This window comes from Cyclospora cayetanensis, unplaced genomic scaffold, assembly GCF_002999335.1.
Source record: "Cyclospora cayetanensis isolate NF1_C8 unplaced genomic scaffold, CcayRef3 CcayRef3_contig_2, whole genome shotgun sequence".
Taxonomy (NCBI): Eukaryota; Apicomplexa; class Conoidasida; order Eucoccidiorida; family Eimeriidae; genus Cyclospora; species Cyclospora cayetanensis.
The window spans coordinates 481,122-496,249 of NW_020312147.1; the positions used below are offsets into that span (position 1 = coordinate 481,122).

The 15,128-nt window shown below is 48.0% G+C and overlaps 4 protein-coding genes across 4 annotated transcripts; 1 reads left to right on the forward strand and 3 right to left on the reverse strand.

Annotated features, from left to right (window-relative positions):
• Positions 1-833: 833 nt before the first annotated feature.
• On the reverse strand, positions 834-2,087 carry LOC34619763 (thioredoxin domain-containing protein). The gene is made up of 4 exons (XM_022733040.1): positions 1,877-2,087; positions 1,406-1,593; positions 1,167-1,253; positions 834-1,058 (listed from the first exon to the last, which is right to left on the reverse strand). Exons 1-4 carry the CDS (start codon positions 2,085-2,087, stop codon positions 834-836), a joined length of 711 nt encoding a protein of 236 aa, XP_022588678.1.
• A 3,746-nt stretch (positions 2,088-5,833) lies between these two features.
• LOC34619762 lies at positions 5,834-7,779 on the forward strand. Its single transcript, XM_022733039.2, has 5 exons — positions 5,834-6,218; positions 6,383-6,867; positions 6,921-6,923; positions 7,188-7,503; positions 7,736-7,779. Exons 1-5 carry the CDS (start codon positions 5,885-5,887, stop codon positions 7,777-7,779), a joined length of 1,182 nt encoding a protein of 393 aa, XP_022588677.2. The 5' UTR covers positions 5,834-5,884.
• Positions 7,780-8,733: 954 nt separating this feature from the next.
• Positions 8,734-10,386, reverse strand: LOC34619761 (rRNA-processing protein FCF1). Its single transcript, XM_026337668.1, has 6 exons — positions 10,318-10,386; positions 10,158-10,225; positions 9,884-9,946; positions 9,544-9,692; positions 9,196-9,356; positions 8,734-8,901 (listed from the first exon to the last, which is right to left on the reverse strand). The coding sequence occupies exons 1-6, from the start codon at positions 10,384-10,386 to the stop codon at positions 8,734-8,736; spliced, it is 678 nt and encodes a 225-aa protein (XP_026193453.1).
• A 1,974-nt stretch (positions 10,387-12,360) lies between these two features.
• Positions 12,361-13,309, reverse strand: LOC34619760. Its single transcript, XM_022733037.1, has 3 exons — positions 13,173-13,309; positions 12,780-12,855; positions 12,361-12,657 (listed from the first exon to the last, which is right to left on the reverse strand). Exons 1-3 carry the CDS (start codon positions 13,307-13,309, stop codon positions 12,361-12,363), a joined length of 510 nt encoding a protein of 169 aa, XP_022588675.1.
• Positions 13,310-15,128: the final 1,819 nt, after the last annotated feature.

Sequence of the window (15,128 nt, forward strand, 5' to 3'; positions counted from 1 at the left end):
GCTAGCGCAGAACCGAGGGACTGGGTTAATTTTATTTGCAACTCCAGTTCCTCGCGTTTCACGTGCCATCTGGCCCTCGTTGTCCGAATGCAGGTTCTAGGTTGTCAATCCACATCTCACGCCACAAGCCACAAGCATACTACCAGAGTCCCCAGAGCATGCCGTGTTAGTGTAATAGTATCCTTTGGTAGCTCGAAAACACTGCACTGGCAATAGCTTTCCATGATGCTGCTCTCATCTGCTTTGGCATATTCGGCAGAATAATCGAAAGTTGTCGGTCTATGGGTACTAAACAGCATCTAAGTGTGGTCCATATCTAATGCCACAAGCCGCACGTAGGCGTTGTTCACGTGCTGTGCCATACCATTAACTATTAAAAAGCAGTTCCGGACGAAGGGCCACGTGATGTTGGACTCCATCGCCACAAAAGCTGCCCCATTAAAGGCAATTTCCACACCAGAGACCCTCAGGTGAGGCATTGCTTACTCTAAAACTCTCGGATGCAGTGGCCGAAACTATGTTGCATCTCCTATAAAGGGGCAGCTGGGACAAATAACTGGTGCGCATGCCGCCACAACGGTAGTCGCATCCAGCTCGTGTTTTTGTGCGGCAAGCGCCAATCCCATATAATTCCGATCGAAAGGGAACATTGGAGCTGCTTGGAAACTCCACTGAGACCGTGTAACTTCCAGAGAACAGCTGCACAAGCCGAGGGATAGCTTGCATGGAATCCACGTCGATTCCGAATTGAGTAAAATAGGTCCAGCAATCGCCTTTGTGTTAGTTCTCTGGTACTGAACGACACCGCTTCGATGCGCTTTGCAGTAAATTTCTTAATCTTTCTTTTTTAGAGATTTTGAAAGCTTTTTCTCCCGACTTTTTGTTCCTCCGCACATGGCCACGCATAGACAGGTCAACACGGACCCCATAATGCAGCCGAAGCTGAAAAGTAGAAAGAGGGGGATCGGAGACTGAATGAAGACATCACGTAGCTGATAAACTGCCGACAGGATTTCGCCTTTCATAGTATCGAAGAATGACATCACTGGTGGAATTGGCTGCAGAAGCACCCACAGATGGGTTGCAGAATCATGCACTGGGGTTAGCATAAAAGTAAATAAACTTTTTCACGGGTTCTTTCGGCCGGGCAGGGGCTCCAAGCTAACCTGGGGAGTGGCTTCCCTCCAGCCACCTGTCGCAAAAGCGTAGAGCGCATCAACACTGCGCTTGCCCTTGTGTTCGTACATTTGGCCCTACGAACAGCAAAGCACGCACATACGGAACCTGAGAGCACATATCTTGGAATGAGTAAATCAAAAAGTGCGAAAGATGATATGCACACCACTCACTAACTGCGTCCCAATGCAGCACTCAACAGAGAAAATAAACAAATTCTGCCCCTCACGTCTTTTAGAAAAAGTAGAGTAGGAAAGCCCTTTATACCGAAGCGTGTGGCTGTATGTGCGTTCGCCGTGGCGTCGAGATCTGCAACATTGATTTGCCCTTTCAACATTGACGCCAATTCCTCCCATGCCGGGGTCATGCTACGGCAGTGGCTGCACCACGGGGCGTAGAACTTCACAAACCAGTCTCCTACAGCATTACCCAAGCCCACAAAGCAATGGAAAGCTTTCCTGTGGATTAGAGTGTTCAGCATACTGTATTCAGTGTCGTACGCATAGATACATGCAGATTGGCTCAGTGTGTATAGTTCATAGTGCCCCTATTATATCCATTCACTAGCACTTCGCACTCAAGGGCAAGCCCAAAGTCCCTAAAATGGTGCGATTCGGAGCCAAAGACGAACTGTGGGGAGCCAAAATGACCATTATGAGCAAGACAGCTGCACCAGGCTGGGTATTTTGCTGCCGCGCACCTGAGGTAGAGCCGGTTACTGCCTGAGTCTCCCGTTCAAAATTTGCATCCGTAAGAACCTGAACGTCTTTATTCGAGGGCGCAGCAGGGCTTCCAGACTTCGCTGCAGGTATAGGAGCCGACGCAGCTGCCGGATGGATGGCGTTCCTGCTGTACTCTTCCCACAATGTGACAGCCGTCACCAAGCACACAACACGCGTCAGAATGTTCATTTTTAGCAAATTAAAAGAATACTGCATACGTATATCGGAGAAGACAGAGTAGTGCGGGGAAGAGACACGGTAAAATGCAAATGTCTGTTGGCCGCTTGAACAGGGGAGTGCCAGAACAACACAGCAGCGACGTCGGTCCCACATGCGTTGTACCCGCACGACAAATCGGTTTAGATTGTATGCAATATATGTGAAAATCGTACTGTTTGTGCTCAAATAAGGAGTTTTATTACCAAGACAGAAATACTTTCAAGCCGTGTACAATACTTTATGAACGCTTCCCCGCAACAAGCTTACATCCCACCGTGCACCTCTAGTCACTGGACTCTAAAACAAAAGCCTCCATTCACATTGATCTAATACAACCTTTCTGCAATCCAGATATTCAGAGCTGCATGTGAGGAGATATGAATAGCAGGATCCTGCAGGTATCGAGGCGGGCTCCTGGAATGCAGCTCATGCTGCTGACCGTTACGAGCTAGTTACACTTTAACACCTTCTGTTACTCGAGTTATATCAAAAACCATCTGTATATGGTGGGTAATTGGCTTGTCTGCTCTTATTTCGAATTAATTGCAGACTACTGTCATCTTGATACAGACATATGGGATGCTGCGTACATGTGTGCTAAATGCTATTTGCAACAAGCCGCGAATGTTTGGAGTGCTTACATGGTGCAGCAACCCGCATCGCACCTGTGCCCTTTCCTCTTATTTCGTTAGGGCCGAAGGCAGGGGAGGAAATAAATTTTTCCGGGGAGCAATGAATGATTTTTAAATGTTGCATAGGTATTGGATTTGGTCTTCCTAGGGGGCTCTACGATCGAGCACTTGGTGGAACCACACAATACGGCGAAGCTGCTTTGTGCTCATCCATTCGATGTGAATGCAATAAGATATCAGGTTGCTCTGCAACTGTAGCCCGTCACAACTCTCCCCACACTGGAAAACACACATCTTCATGTTCTGTACATGTCCTGCGAGGCTAACTGCATGCAGGACAGCCTACGACTTCCTGCCCTATCTCTACTCTTCAGGCGCGTAAAAACGCGGAAAGTGCATAGATGAAAAAAACAAATGTATGCATGAGCCACTAAAGTGAAACCTCTGAAAAACGGAGCACGAACTTACCAATAACGAACGAGTGACCAAACCAAAGCGACCGCAGCGGCTGGCTATCTTGGGTCGAACGCCTAAATGTGTGCGCCTCCTGCTACCACACAACACAAAACCAGTAAATTGTGCAAAGCGAATTGAAGTACACATTAGTTCAGCAGTGTCTCGAAGACTCGGAATGAAGGTCTGCATGCACATACGGACGATGCATACAACACTGTCAATTTTATGCCATAAAGGCAGCGAAAGGAAGAATGTAGAGACACCATACCTGAGACCGCTTGCCCACAATACTGGCTGCAGAGACCACCTTGAGGATGAACAGTAAATTAAAAGGGAGAACCCATTCACCATGGTAAGTATTTGAGGCCGAACATGCGCTAGGAAACGACAATCACCAACGAACGTGAGGAATACCATCCATGGTAGCTAGCGCTGTTAGAAAAAAAACATAGCTGCAAAACCTCGCACTTAAGAAAAGCCCGCAGCTGTTCTTCCCTCAGCCCAGGCACACCACGGCAGGGTATGTTTCTAGAAATGGGGCGTCACAGTTTAGCAGTTGGCACTTTGTCCCCCACTGGTTACATGTACTTGGGAAGTAGAAAATAAGTAAATGATAGTTTTTTCTGTTTATATCCTTTTTTTTAGAGTAACCTTCGCTCAACACTACAAGAACCCATGTGTGCGCTGGATGCTACGTGCAGCGAGTTATGAATGCTCAAAATGCGAAAAGGAAACAACAGGTCACACCTTAGCCCTTCCTCTCAACTTGTCAGGGTCTCTGATGGTAGCAAACAAGAGAATATAGCTCCTTTGGAAAACACTAGATATCCCTCTATCAAGTATTCAATAAGTCTGCGGTTACATGCCCCCTATAGAGACCCTAGTCATGGCGATGCAGTCTTGGAAGTGGCGAATGGGTGGGAGCTCTTTTGCAGTCCGTGTACAACGCCTCCCGGGATAGCTAAGGATTCCAAATATCTGTTTTTTGCAGTATTGGAGGTCTGTTGGGGGAATGTGTATCAGTCTGAGTTGGTTCGGGGCACTTCCTACTACATTAGCCTTTGATCAAAACGTATTTAAGGTTCGACTGTGTAGTTCGGCCGTTTGTACATGGTATTCTATGCAGAGTAATTTGTGCAATACCAAAGGAGTTGCTTTACATTATGGTATGCTAGTTGCAGTGTGAAGCTGTGTATGAACAATCCAATTGCTGAACAAGTACAAGAAAGCGCACCTTTGCTCTCCGTGTTCACTTTTGCCTCAGACACCCATGCGTGAATGCAGGGAAAAGGAGAGCTCTTTTAGAGGGATGCCTCGAAGCTTTTGATTATGTTTCTACTGACTTTGGATTCACGTCTCTCCCTGGGAAAGCTTTTGGTGGAGAGTTTAAGGCTAAAATGAGGCCTATTGTGACTACTCACAAGTTATACAATGGCTATTCAGCATATAGGCATACATAGCATATCACCATTGCGAGGACATTGGCATGCCTCACGCATGAGATAGTCCAAGGAGGTTATAAATAGGGGTTTTGTTGCATGTAAGCTCACCCTTACAATCTAGCACAATGGCAACTTAGCAGCGATTCGGGCTTCTACTGGCACAAGCATGCATTCAAAAAGCCATGTCTTGTAGATTCAGAAGCATCAATGGCTGAAAAAACCTGGGAAGGGCTACTGGCACCATGTTATGCAGTCCGTGCTTTGTATCTAGGGCAAAATAGCTCCGGTTTTGAAGAAAAAACACTACAGCGGGAATTACGCCCCTTCTTGAAGGGGCCTGTTTCCGAAGGAATATGACATAAATCCGGGAATTTGCACGCACTTTCGCCCGACATATGGAGAAAGTGTTAAACTTAGTAGACATGCAAAAGAGTGTTGCTTTAACCTGAATGGCACGGCGCCGCAAATTCAGGGTTCTGAGTTCGTCAAGGGGGCCCCAGGGGCCCCATCCCGTTGCTGTTTTCCTGATCGTTGTTCTGCAAAGTATAAACCCCGAAATTTCACGTGTGCAAGAGAACGCGAAAGTTAATACCGTTTTGTCCTGCTTGTTATAGAAGTAGTGCCCTCGTTGACTGCGGCGAAAAGTGGTTCCTCTAAGGATAACCCAAAACTTTGGGGGGAAAATAAATTGAACAACATTACTGTCTTGCCCCCAAATTTCCACTTCAGTCCAAATTTCAGGCTTTTTATGCATGTGAAAGCAATAGCAAGCGCACAGGGGTTGCATTCTAGCCGTACATCTGTTGGATATTGACATACACATATACCTCGTTTGCCTGCATCAGGGCTCGACGAGCGAATCCAGTAAAAAAGAATACTTTACCCATGCACAATCCTGACAGAGACATGGGCGAGCGCTGATTTCTTTTCTCCTTCAATGATGCGGCAGGCACTCCCTCTGGTGTTGTTTTCCCTTACCTTCTTCTGGGGAAGAGCATCATCAACAGCTTCTGCAGGCGAACCCGATGGCATTATACCAACACAGAGGAGCCCAGGAGCCCCAACTGCTCCAGATAATTCGAGTCCCCAGCCCACTGGAGCACAAACGGGAAAGAAAGCACAGACCAAGACTGGCTTGGAGAACAACGAAGAACATGAGCCAGTACTCGTGTCTGCAGGCAGTGCACACAAGCCTTTTCTTGGGCGATTTAGTTCAACAATTGCTCTACAGGACTTTATGCATGCTCGTCAGGCATCTGTTGACGGCTTGGTGGCGCTGCAGTACAGCGTGTACCTGACCCATGCGTTAATCCTCTCCAGCGCAGAAATGGCAGCTCACGACTTGAAGCGAATGCCGCTGCACCGTTTCGGTGCACCCTTAACACCGGACCAGGTGGTTGAGGTACCTTTAAGCACTGTGGGTGGCCTTCGCCCGTTTCATCTGTTTGTGCTTTTCACTTTTGTTGAGGGTCACACTGAGGGAGTTGCAGAGCAGCTCAGCAAACAGTGTAAAGACTGCGCTGCGGCCATAAAGACGTTCCGCAAAGTGTCAAAAGCCTACAAGCTTTCGGGTAAGCTTGGTATCCCTAGTTCTATCTTTCTTCGTTCTTGTATTTCTGCCCTTCGGCAGCACCAATCACCCAGGCCCCTATTGCATGTTCGAGAGGTCATTAGTGGGTGGTTCCTTTGTTGTTCAGTATCTTTTCGTTTGTGTGCTTATATGGTCTTTTTTTAGATTCAGAGCCTGGTAACGACGACCTTTTCCCTGTTATATTTGGTGTTGTCAATGTGGGCACACGGGATGGTGCGGCAATTTCGGCTATTCATCCTGCAATGCAGCTTCCCGTAGCTCTATACTTGCCGCCAACGTTTTCTTCTAGCGTTGAAAACCGCAGAGACAGGAGCTCTTCGAGCTCAGGTGTATCGACAACTGTGGCGGCGGAAGATAAAGCGGTCGAGGCAGAAGTGGACAGGGGCAGTCTGCATGTTGCACTTCATAAAATAACTTCTGCCGAGTTTTTTACTGAGACTCTTGGGGAATGGGAAGAAGACGCGGTGCTACGCGACCTTTTGCTGCAACAACAAAAGCAGGGAATCCATGGGAAGGTCCATTTCTTCTCCGTCCCGCAAAACCACCTTTTGCTCCTCCAACGCCGCAAAAATGAAGCATCTCCTGAACAGAAACTGCTGGAATGGGTCAATGCCCACACAAGCAGGCATGTTTCAACTTTCTGATTCTCGATATCCCGCTGAAAGATATTCGCATTCTTTAGCAGGTCCAAGTCTGGCCATCAGTGCACTCATCAAGTATCTGCCCAGAAAATCACTTCGGGGCTTACACAGAGAGGATCAGTTTTGTTGAAGAACCCGCTCCGCATGTTGCTGTCTGTGCCTGCAGACGCGTAACCTATGTGAATGGCACAGAGCAGCCACAAGGCCAACAAGACTGGGGAATTGTACTTCTGCCTTTGGTGCCTCCTGTGTTAGTGTTGCTGTGGTGGGTTGTGAGTCGCGCGGTGTCACTGCTTCGCCGGAACAAGTGGCTGATTCCTGTTGGAGGAGTTGTGGCGTACACCATGTGTAGCGGAGGTATGGTCTTTAGCATAATTCATTCGGTGCCTTTTATGGGGTACGATGAGATAGGCATGCGGTATGTGTTGCTGGCCCCAACGTCAAGGGCACAGTACCTCTTAGAAGGCCTGCTGATTTCGTCCTGCTCTACGCTGGCGTCCCTCGCTGCCCTGGGCCTCCTGAGAACCCCTTACCTAGCAAAAACAGCCGTATGCAGCCCCTCTACTGATAAGGGTGAAACTGGATGTAGCGTCATTAGCACATCAAACGGCTCCCAAGAGATGGGTAGAGGCGCAACTGGGGTAGACAGGTGGCAATGGTACGTTGTTCTTGCGTCATTTACCCTGTTGGTATCGCTTTTTGTACTATGCGCTGGGTTTGTCATGCAAAGTTACAGAAGCAAATCTGTCTGGTACTCTCCCACTTTCTGGCCCAGTCCCCACCTACCGACGGGTCCTCTTAGAAGGGACTGGGGCAACGCATTTTGAACAAAGTTTATTTTCAAACAACGGGACAGGAGAGGCAGTTTCTTGTTTTTGTAAAGTAGATTTAAACGAGTAATCCGTTATTCCAGCAAAATCGCATGCGTGGTGCTTACGGGACGTGAAAAGGGGCACGTGAGTGCCTTGCACTGGTCGTCGCCAGGTCTGGCTGTTGGTATTGCTGCTCTGCATGATCCTCATGGATCAGAAGGAATCTGTTGTATATGCAGGCGTTAGTTTCCCCTGAAACTTCCTGCCACGAACTGTAGAAATTGCAGTTTTCGGCAGAGCACAGTCAAACGGCAATGAATAAACGTTTACTCCTGAGTAATGTGGCTTCCCCTGCATCTAACAGTTCTGCGTAAAGTTGGATCCGCTCAAGATAACGTACCGATCCTAGTCCTTCCATGCACAACGCACAGGCCACTGAAACTCCACTAGACCCTGCAAGATGTTTGTCCCACAGTCGCTCCTTCCCAATGTGGCTTACGAGGCGGGGCTGATTGACTGGAAAACTCATTTGAGCAGGAAAATATTTCAAGTTGAATTTGGAGCCTTCAGCGTTGTTTTGGGTCACGGGCTTCTGGTCTAGCGGGCTGAGATGCCCTCCCGCATCTTCTACGCTAGTAATGCAAGACATACGAATGGAGTAATTGACTTGCCTCTTCGTAAATCTTATTTCCTGCATAGCCGTGTTGACTCAATACAACTTTACGCAATGTCGTGTGCCTCTGCACTCGAAGCTGTGTGCAACTAGGTCTAAATGTTCGGAATGCCCACAATGTGGGCAACTACGAGCACCCTACCTGCCCCTTTGCGCTGGTGTCGGGTACTACGAGGGTCGCGGGCAGAAGAAGAAAGAAGCTTTTCCATAAAGCACTCAGAAACTTTCTACTACGTGTGTATTGAGTCTGGATTAAAAATGTTGCCCTACGGGAACAGATGAAGCGTGGCATGTGCTCACATGCACCTGTTGTCATTCAACCTCTTTGTTGTCAATTTGCGTGGACCCTCGTCCACGCCAACCTGAGATTTACAATTTCGGGATAGCCGACTTCGCGGCAGGGAGAGCTGTAATTGCTTCTGGAAGTCTCTCAACTGCGAAAGTCCGTCCCTTTAGATATACAATCGGAACTCCGGGAATTTTGCGGATGCGGCGCTTCAGGTCTTTGTCGTTTGTGGCCACCAGGTAACACTTGTGCTGCAAGCAATCCGTCGCGATAAAATTGCCGCAGTCATTAGTTTTCATTGATATATAACTACGAGCAGCAAATGAGACAAATAGATCATTGTGCTTGAATAATCGTAGAGGGTTGGTTTGTCAGGTTAGCTCCTCTTCAATCAAATGGCTGACAGTGAGCCAAATCGAATCTACGCCTCATCCCCAATCAGCGCAGTTCTGAATACCGTCACCTTTGACTGTCCGACAGTAGCTAGTCGCTCGACGTAAAAAAGAAAAGCAAGAAAGAAGAAGAATATGTATACGGTAGCTTACTTCTGTGACTCGCTGCACAATGCAGTCATCAGCGTATGTGCCAGCGTGGAGACACTTGAGGCGTTTAATCCGTGGGTCCTTTGCCAAATGAAGCGCTAGACGGTATCGGTGACCCAATTTCTCTAGCTCAGCAATCACGCAGTCCGTCACGCAAACATCACCTGAGATAAAGAGAAAACACATTGTCTATGCCAAAGAATGACTTTTATGACTATTCCCGGAAATCAAGCTCGCTTAAGTCTCAGACGGCGACCACCAAAGGATTTCATCGCTGTCAGACACCGAGGATCGCTCTAAATTGTGTGAATTTTGCCAATGATAAACATTACACTGTTACTTCTTTCTCACATTTGGCCACAAGACAAGTAATGAGGCCCTGTAGAACATCTTGTTTCGTTTGAATGGCTCCATTTATAAAGTTAGTGTCAACCAACACCTGATAGGGTGGCACTAGGTTAGTGTTGTAACTAAAGAACTGTGCTGGGTTGTGCTGCACGCTGCGAACAAAGCAGAACAGCACAGCAAATATCTGGGCCTTAACGAACCTCTAAAATACCTCTATCTGAATGGGAAGGCGGTCGTATGAAAGCCGCAAACCTTGTAGACAGCCGACAGCAACTGGAAGTAAATCTTGGGAAGTCGAGAGGCGTGGAATCAGCTGCATTCATAACTTTCAATAAAGACGCACTGTTCTTTCAGAATGGCCTCTCTCTCTTTTAGCTTTTTTTGTTTCTTCTCTTCCTTCTTCTGCCTAAAGCATTGAAAATGCAGTTTAGCCACAAAGGTGGATAGCGCTATGGCTAACAAACAATCAACACTGAGGGTACATTCATGTTGCCACAACGTGTACATGCTGAGATTCACGTTGATAGTTGCAAACGGACGTTCGCATACGGGTATCATCAGCGTATGTAGCAAGGCAATTCAGTAGAGGGTCAACAGCTGTTGCCGTGCCTGCTCACAGTCGTTGGTCCTTCGGGTTAATGGTGCGTTTTACTGCGGCAAACTTTCGGGTCTTCTTTGCCTTTCCCTGAGCATTAAACGCAACCGACGAACTCAGTCTCTTATTCCGTGTACATGAAAGCGCAAACAGAACAGGCCACCTGATCTATCTCTCCCTACTGCTTCGCCTTTCCGCTTAAGATCTCCGAATGCCCATACAGCGTCAGCCGCAAGGCTTTTGCTTACCATGGCGACAAATGAGAATGTGGCATGCACACGCTGCCAATGTTAACTGGAAGGAAACAAACCGAGTGAGTAGGGCAGCTGAGGTCAGGGTCCGTTTCAGGGACAGTTTCCTCGCAAACGCCGCTACTGCTGCCGCTCAAGCTGGGAATGAACAGAGAGGAAGAGCTTTGGGGTCCTTTACATCCCAAGTAGGAAGAGAAGCTGCCCTGTGCAGAGCAGGGGGCCCCACGCGTCGAAACAACGAACGATCTACCAGCCAAAGAAGGTGATATGTTCTTTGTTTAGCTTGTAATAAAGGTGAAAAGCGTTCAAGATTATGTGCTTTTGGGCACACTTTCTGTCACAAGCTTTCTCTGCAAGAGATGCAAATGGTACCCAGAATCGAGGACCCATCGGGGCCGTCACAGACTACTGGACGAAATATTGTATGAACAGGTAGATTTTCCGTTATGCTCGCCGTAGCCTCTATTTATGCTGCTACTGTATGTTTCGTTGGTTGTATCATGCCTTGATTCACTAGTGCTAAATGCGAAGTGGTCGTACCCCCGGCCTCCCGGCTGCCCGAAGGCTGTTTTCAGGTATACAAGCACCGCAGGTTGCATGCCTCCAGAACCCCTGTACGTTTTCAGCTCCAATTCCTTGAGCATAGCTGATACAGCTTTCGAGTTAGTGACCAATAAATAGTGAACAACATCTTGTGTAGCTACAATTGGCACATGGACACAGCAAGGAAGCCTGTTTGATAAAAATCTACACGATCCACAGAAAGCTCTATCTTCGTCAATCTCGCGCGGACCACTTTCTCAGCTCTGCTCCTTGGTATTGTGATGCATATAACACGACAAGTGGTGCTACATCAAACATGACGGCAACAGCAGCAGCACCAGGGCAACCAACAATTCCACACCAGCAGCAGCCACAAGTAACAGGCGGCGCATTTTCTTTCAGCACTTTCTGGTCCAAGGATTTCCTTATCTCTGTGTTTCCACCTGTTTAGCGCCGTTGAAAACTATCGGCGGTGCTCATTGCAACTTTCTTCATCCGTCGGATCAGTACAATACATTTACTGCATGCCGCAAATCTACAAGCCTTCAAGCCTTTGCCTCGCTCTTCACGTCGCATTCTCAATCTTCCCTTTCCCATGCCCCCCGCTCTTTGCTTTTTGTGCCTCCATCACTGTATCGCTGCTGTGGTGCTTGTTTTGCTTTCCTACTAGCTGGTCTTTGCCGCAGGTCAACAAGCCACGGAGCAACTGAAAAACAGCTGGTTCATAAAACAAGAAACTTTTGGTACTCTCTTCCGTTCTCATCTTCTATCGCCTGCCTTAACGCCCCTTCATCACCTACAGCATACCAGTCTACTCCAGACCCATTTGGTACTACAACGATTAGTGGGCCTTTTTCCTTCTTGCAACCATGAGCGTAGTGAATTCACGTGTCATCGTGATATAGGCTACGTTTAGCCGTCTTTACTGCGCCGCCCCCACTGCATTTGGCTTTCTCTTATATCCACAGTTCTGTGGACAAGAGAAATTCGCACAAGCCTGCTTCATACTTTAAAAAGCCCCAAGGAAAACGCACCAGGCCTTTGGATAAAGCTTTAGCATTTTCTCTATGCCTATTACTACGCAGTCGATTTTGTGTTTGACGCGCAGTGTAGCCCGTACACAGAAGCGAAAGTGAAGTATGGCCCGAAGAAGGTACCTTCGGGCATTTGGCCTTGGCACACTCCGGCAGTCATTGCACACCATTCGCAGTGTACGACGTGCCTTTGCCTCACCGAAGCTGCCGCTAGAATGCTCAAAAGGCATTTTCAATCTGAAAATACGTACTCTACGTAGAATCTGAGTCGTAGTGATGAGACTGGCAAAAGCAGAAACTTCACGGAACTCGTTAACAGAAAAAAAAGATTGGAAGCCGTGCAATTAAAAGGCAGGAATGGGCTAAAAGGAACTGTCGTGAGAAGAAGACAAGTAGTTTATGGCTTCTTGGGCTTTTGTTTCTTCTTTCTGGCAACCACCAACCACTCCCCGCCCCCATCGTCCGTGGACTCCTGGTTGTGCACGCGCATCTCTTCCGTCTGAGAGTCCCCTCCTTTCAAGACTGACGCATTAGAAGGAGCCGGCGTCTCGAATCCCCCTCTTTTCTTCTGGTTCTTTTTTGTTGGGTTCACCGGACTCGCCCCTGCCTCGTGTGCTCTGGGCTTACTGTCCGTCGTGCTGCTGCTTCCGTTGTTGGTGGAGGCAGCTTTGCGTCGCCGTTTGTTGTTGACATTCTGAGAAAATACCACAGACGCAAAGGCGAAAGTTCTTCGAGCAAGTCGTAATGTTTTCACTCAGCCCGAACCAACTGCAGATTTCAAAGGACTCAAAGGCCCGTCTAGAAGTTCGTGCTGACTTTTTGATCTAGAGGAGCCCGAAGAGAATACGTGCATCGTGCCGCCACCGCCAGGACAAGAAATGAAACAACACCTCTGAAGCAAAAACACCACACAGCGAGTATGGGTCATGAGTGAGCACTGCCCCATACTGTGTTGGAGATTAATTGCGTGCATTTGTGGCTACTCGTGAAGGCCGCAGCCTACCACAGTACGAGGCAACATGGCATTTGGTGAGACGTAGCTCGTTGCCTAAACCCTTCAGGCTCAACCATTCTAAAAATGCTAGAATTTGCAGCGCTCATTGTATGCAAAGCGCCAGGGGGTCAGGAAAGTATGAAAGCGTCGTGGCGACTACACCGGGGGCGAAGGGGAAGAGGATTCCGCATTCCATTACTTTAATAGGCACTTACATGGTGGCAACGGCTATTGGATTTCCATTGAATAAGGCCTCTTTGAACTGCAAGGCGCCATGAACGAGGAGGTCAGCGAGGACTTGACCCCTGAAAGCATTTTCTGTAGGGATGCCTTTCTGTGAAACCTGTTCCATTTCGGCAGAGTCCATAAAACAGAATGTAGCAATAAAACCACCAAGTGATCTTCCACTCTTCGACAATCCACGGGATGAGCGTGGCCGAAAAACTGGACAGGCAGCCCGATCACCGCACAGTGGGCAGAAACTCCTCCATATGACGCGGCCGATAATAGTCAGTGGGTCTTCTTGACCTTATATTAGTGCCTTTATGGCCATGTATGAGGAATATTGCCCGGAGGTTTGGGGGCAGAATGATACAGAGACAAGGGGTCCTCTCTGGGGCTGGCTTCGCAGCAGAGCAGGAAGAAAAGGAACTCGTGCGCATTTACTAAAACGACTCCCCCGTACTTTTAAGAGAACCGCTTGCTCATTAATATTATTAAAGAATATTAAATGAGGCGGCCCCCTGATTCTGAAGAGGGTGTGCATTTACTCTCATTGCTGCCGTCCCAGTGCCCAGATAGAAACAATGGAGCACACTACTCTTCTTCCCTCCGCAAATGATCATGGTATAGCGACTACAATTATAGGCCCTTTTAGACACTAAGATACTGTGGCAAGGCATGCAAACAATTAAAGGGGAGGAGGGAAAGTATCACGCTCCTTTGTAATGTTCCGTTAGGTACGCGCCGCAGAAGGCATTCTAGTAACCAAACGAAACCAAGATCGTTCTCAGAGAAAAGGCTAGCATTCTGGTAAATTAAGTGAGGAATGAACAGCAGAGCTTGAGTTTTTTGCGTGCAAGTAGCAACAGCTATAATCAGGAGGAATTTACGAAATTTGACAAGCGAGTTTGGCTATTCGGACTACCGTATTTTTCGCAGTGCTATTTACTCAATGCCAGAAGGTGCAGCGTTGTGCGTGAGCCCGCTAGATGCTCTGTAGAACTAGCTCTGAATGCTAAGAGTGCTTGCAGAGAGCAGCTACGCGCACCCTACCTGCCCCTCTCCTCTCATGTATGGTGCTCTGAGGGCTGCGGGCAGGTCAAAGGGGGAACTGTTCTCAGAAGCTCACAATAAGGTTTAAGTTAGTATGTATCTAACGTGGATCTAGGTGACTTCCAACCGGTCCTCTATATGGAACACATGGCAGCACCGCAAGGTTCAATGAAGATTCCCCCCACAACCACTGGCTGCGAATCCTCAAAGATATCAGGTTTCTCTACAACAATTGCCTAGCTTTGAGCAAGATATCAAGTAATTTGACGGGCCTCGATCTGCGTTTGAAGACCAATAGCACGTCCATTCCGCGTCGAAACACGGTCTTACTAATGGCCAAGCATCGACAGCAATACTTGACACTGAATCCGAGGTAGCCTTTATACCCTGGGTGATAGATCAGAAGCTCAATCCGCTTATTCACTCGTTAGCGCAGTCCCTAGGACTTCGGCTCGCTAGCGGGTGGCAAAACGGAAAACTGCAGTTTAAGGCCATTCAGCTCAGAATTAGGCCCCATCAGCAAGGTTCATCACGCTTCTAGTGGATCCGTGCATCATGACGTAGCTCCAGGCATGTAAGAGATGACCTAGTTGAAAGCACACATATGGCCATAGCTGCACGTTGCATGATATGCAGGAAAGCGCTAAGAAGCACTTCCTGGCCTATACCACGACGCTGTATTCATTTGTGGTGCGTGGGGTAGAGTGGATGTCTCAGCAAAGCGAGATAGACTCTTCATGCAGGTGGCTAGGAAGCACGGCGAGAGAAGACAGTTCTGAGCACGCATATCACCCTAGTGGCTCTTCAACTGATTCTTTTTTTAGGAAACGATCGAGCTTTCAGCCGACGAAAAGCAGAAACTTAAATCTTATTGAAGATGTTGGGGTTGTGCTGAA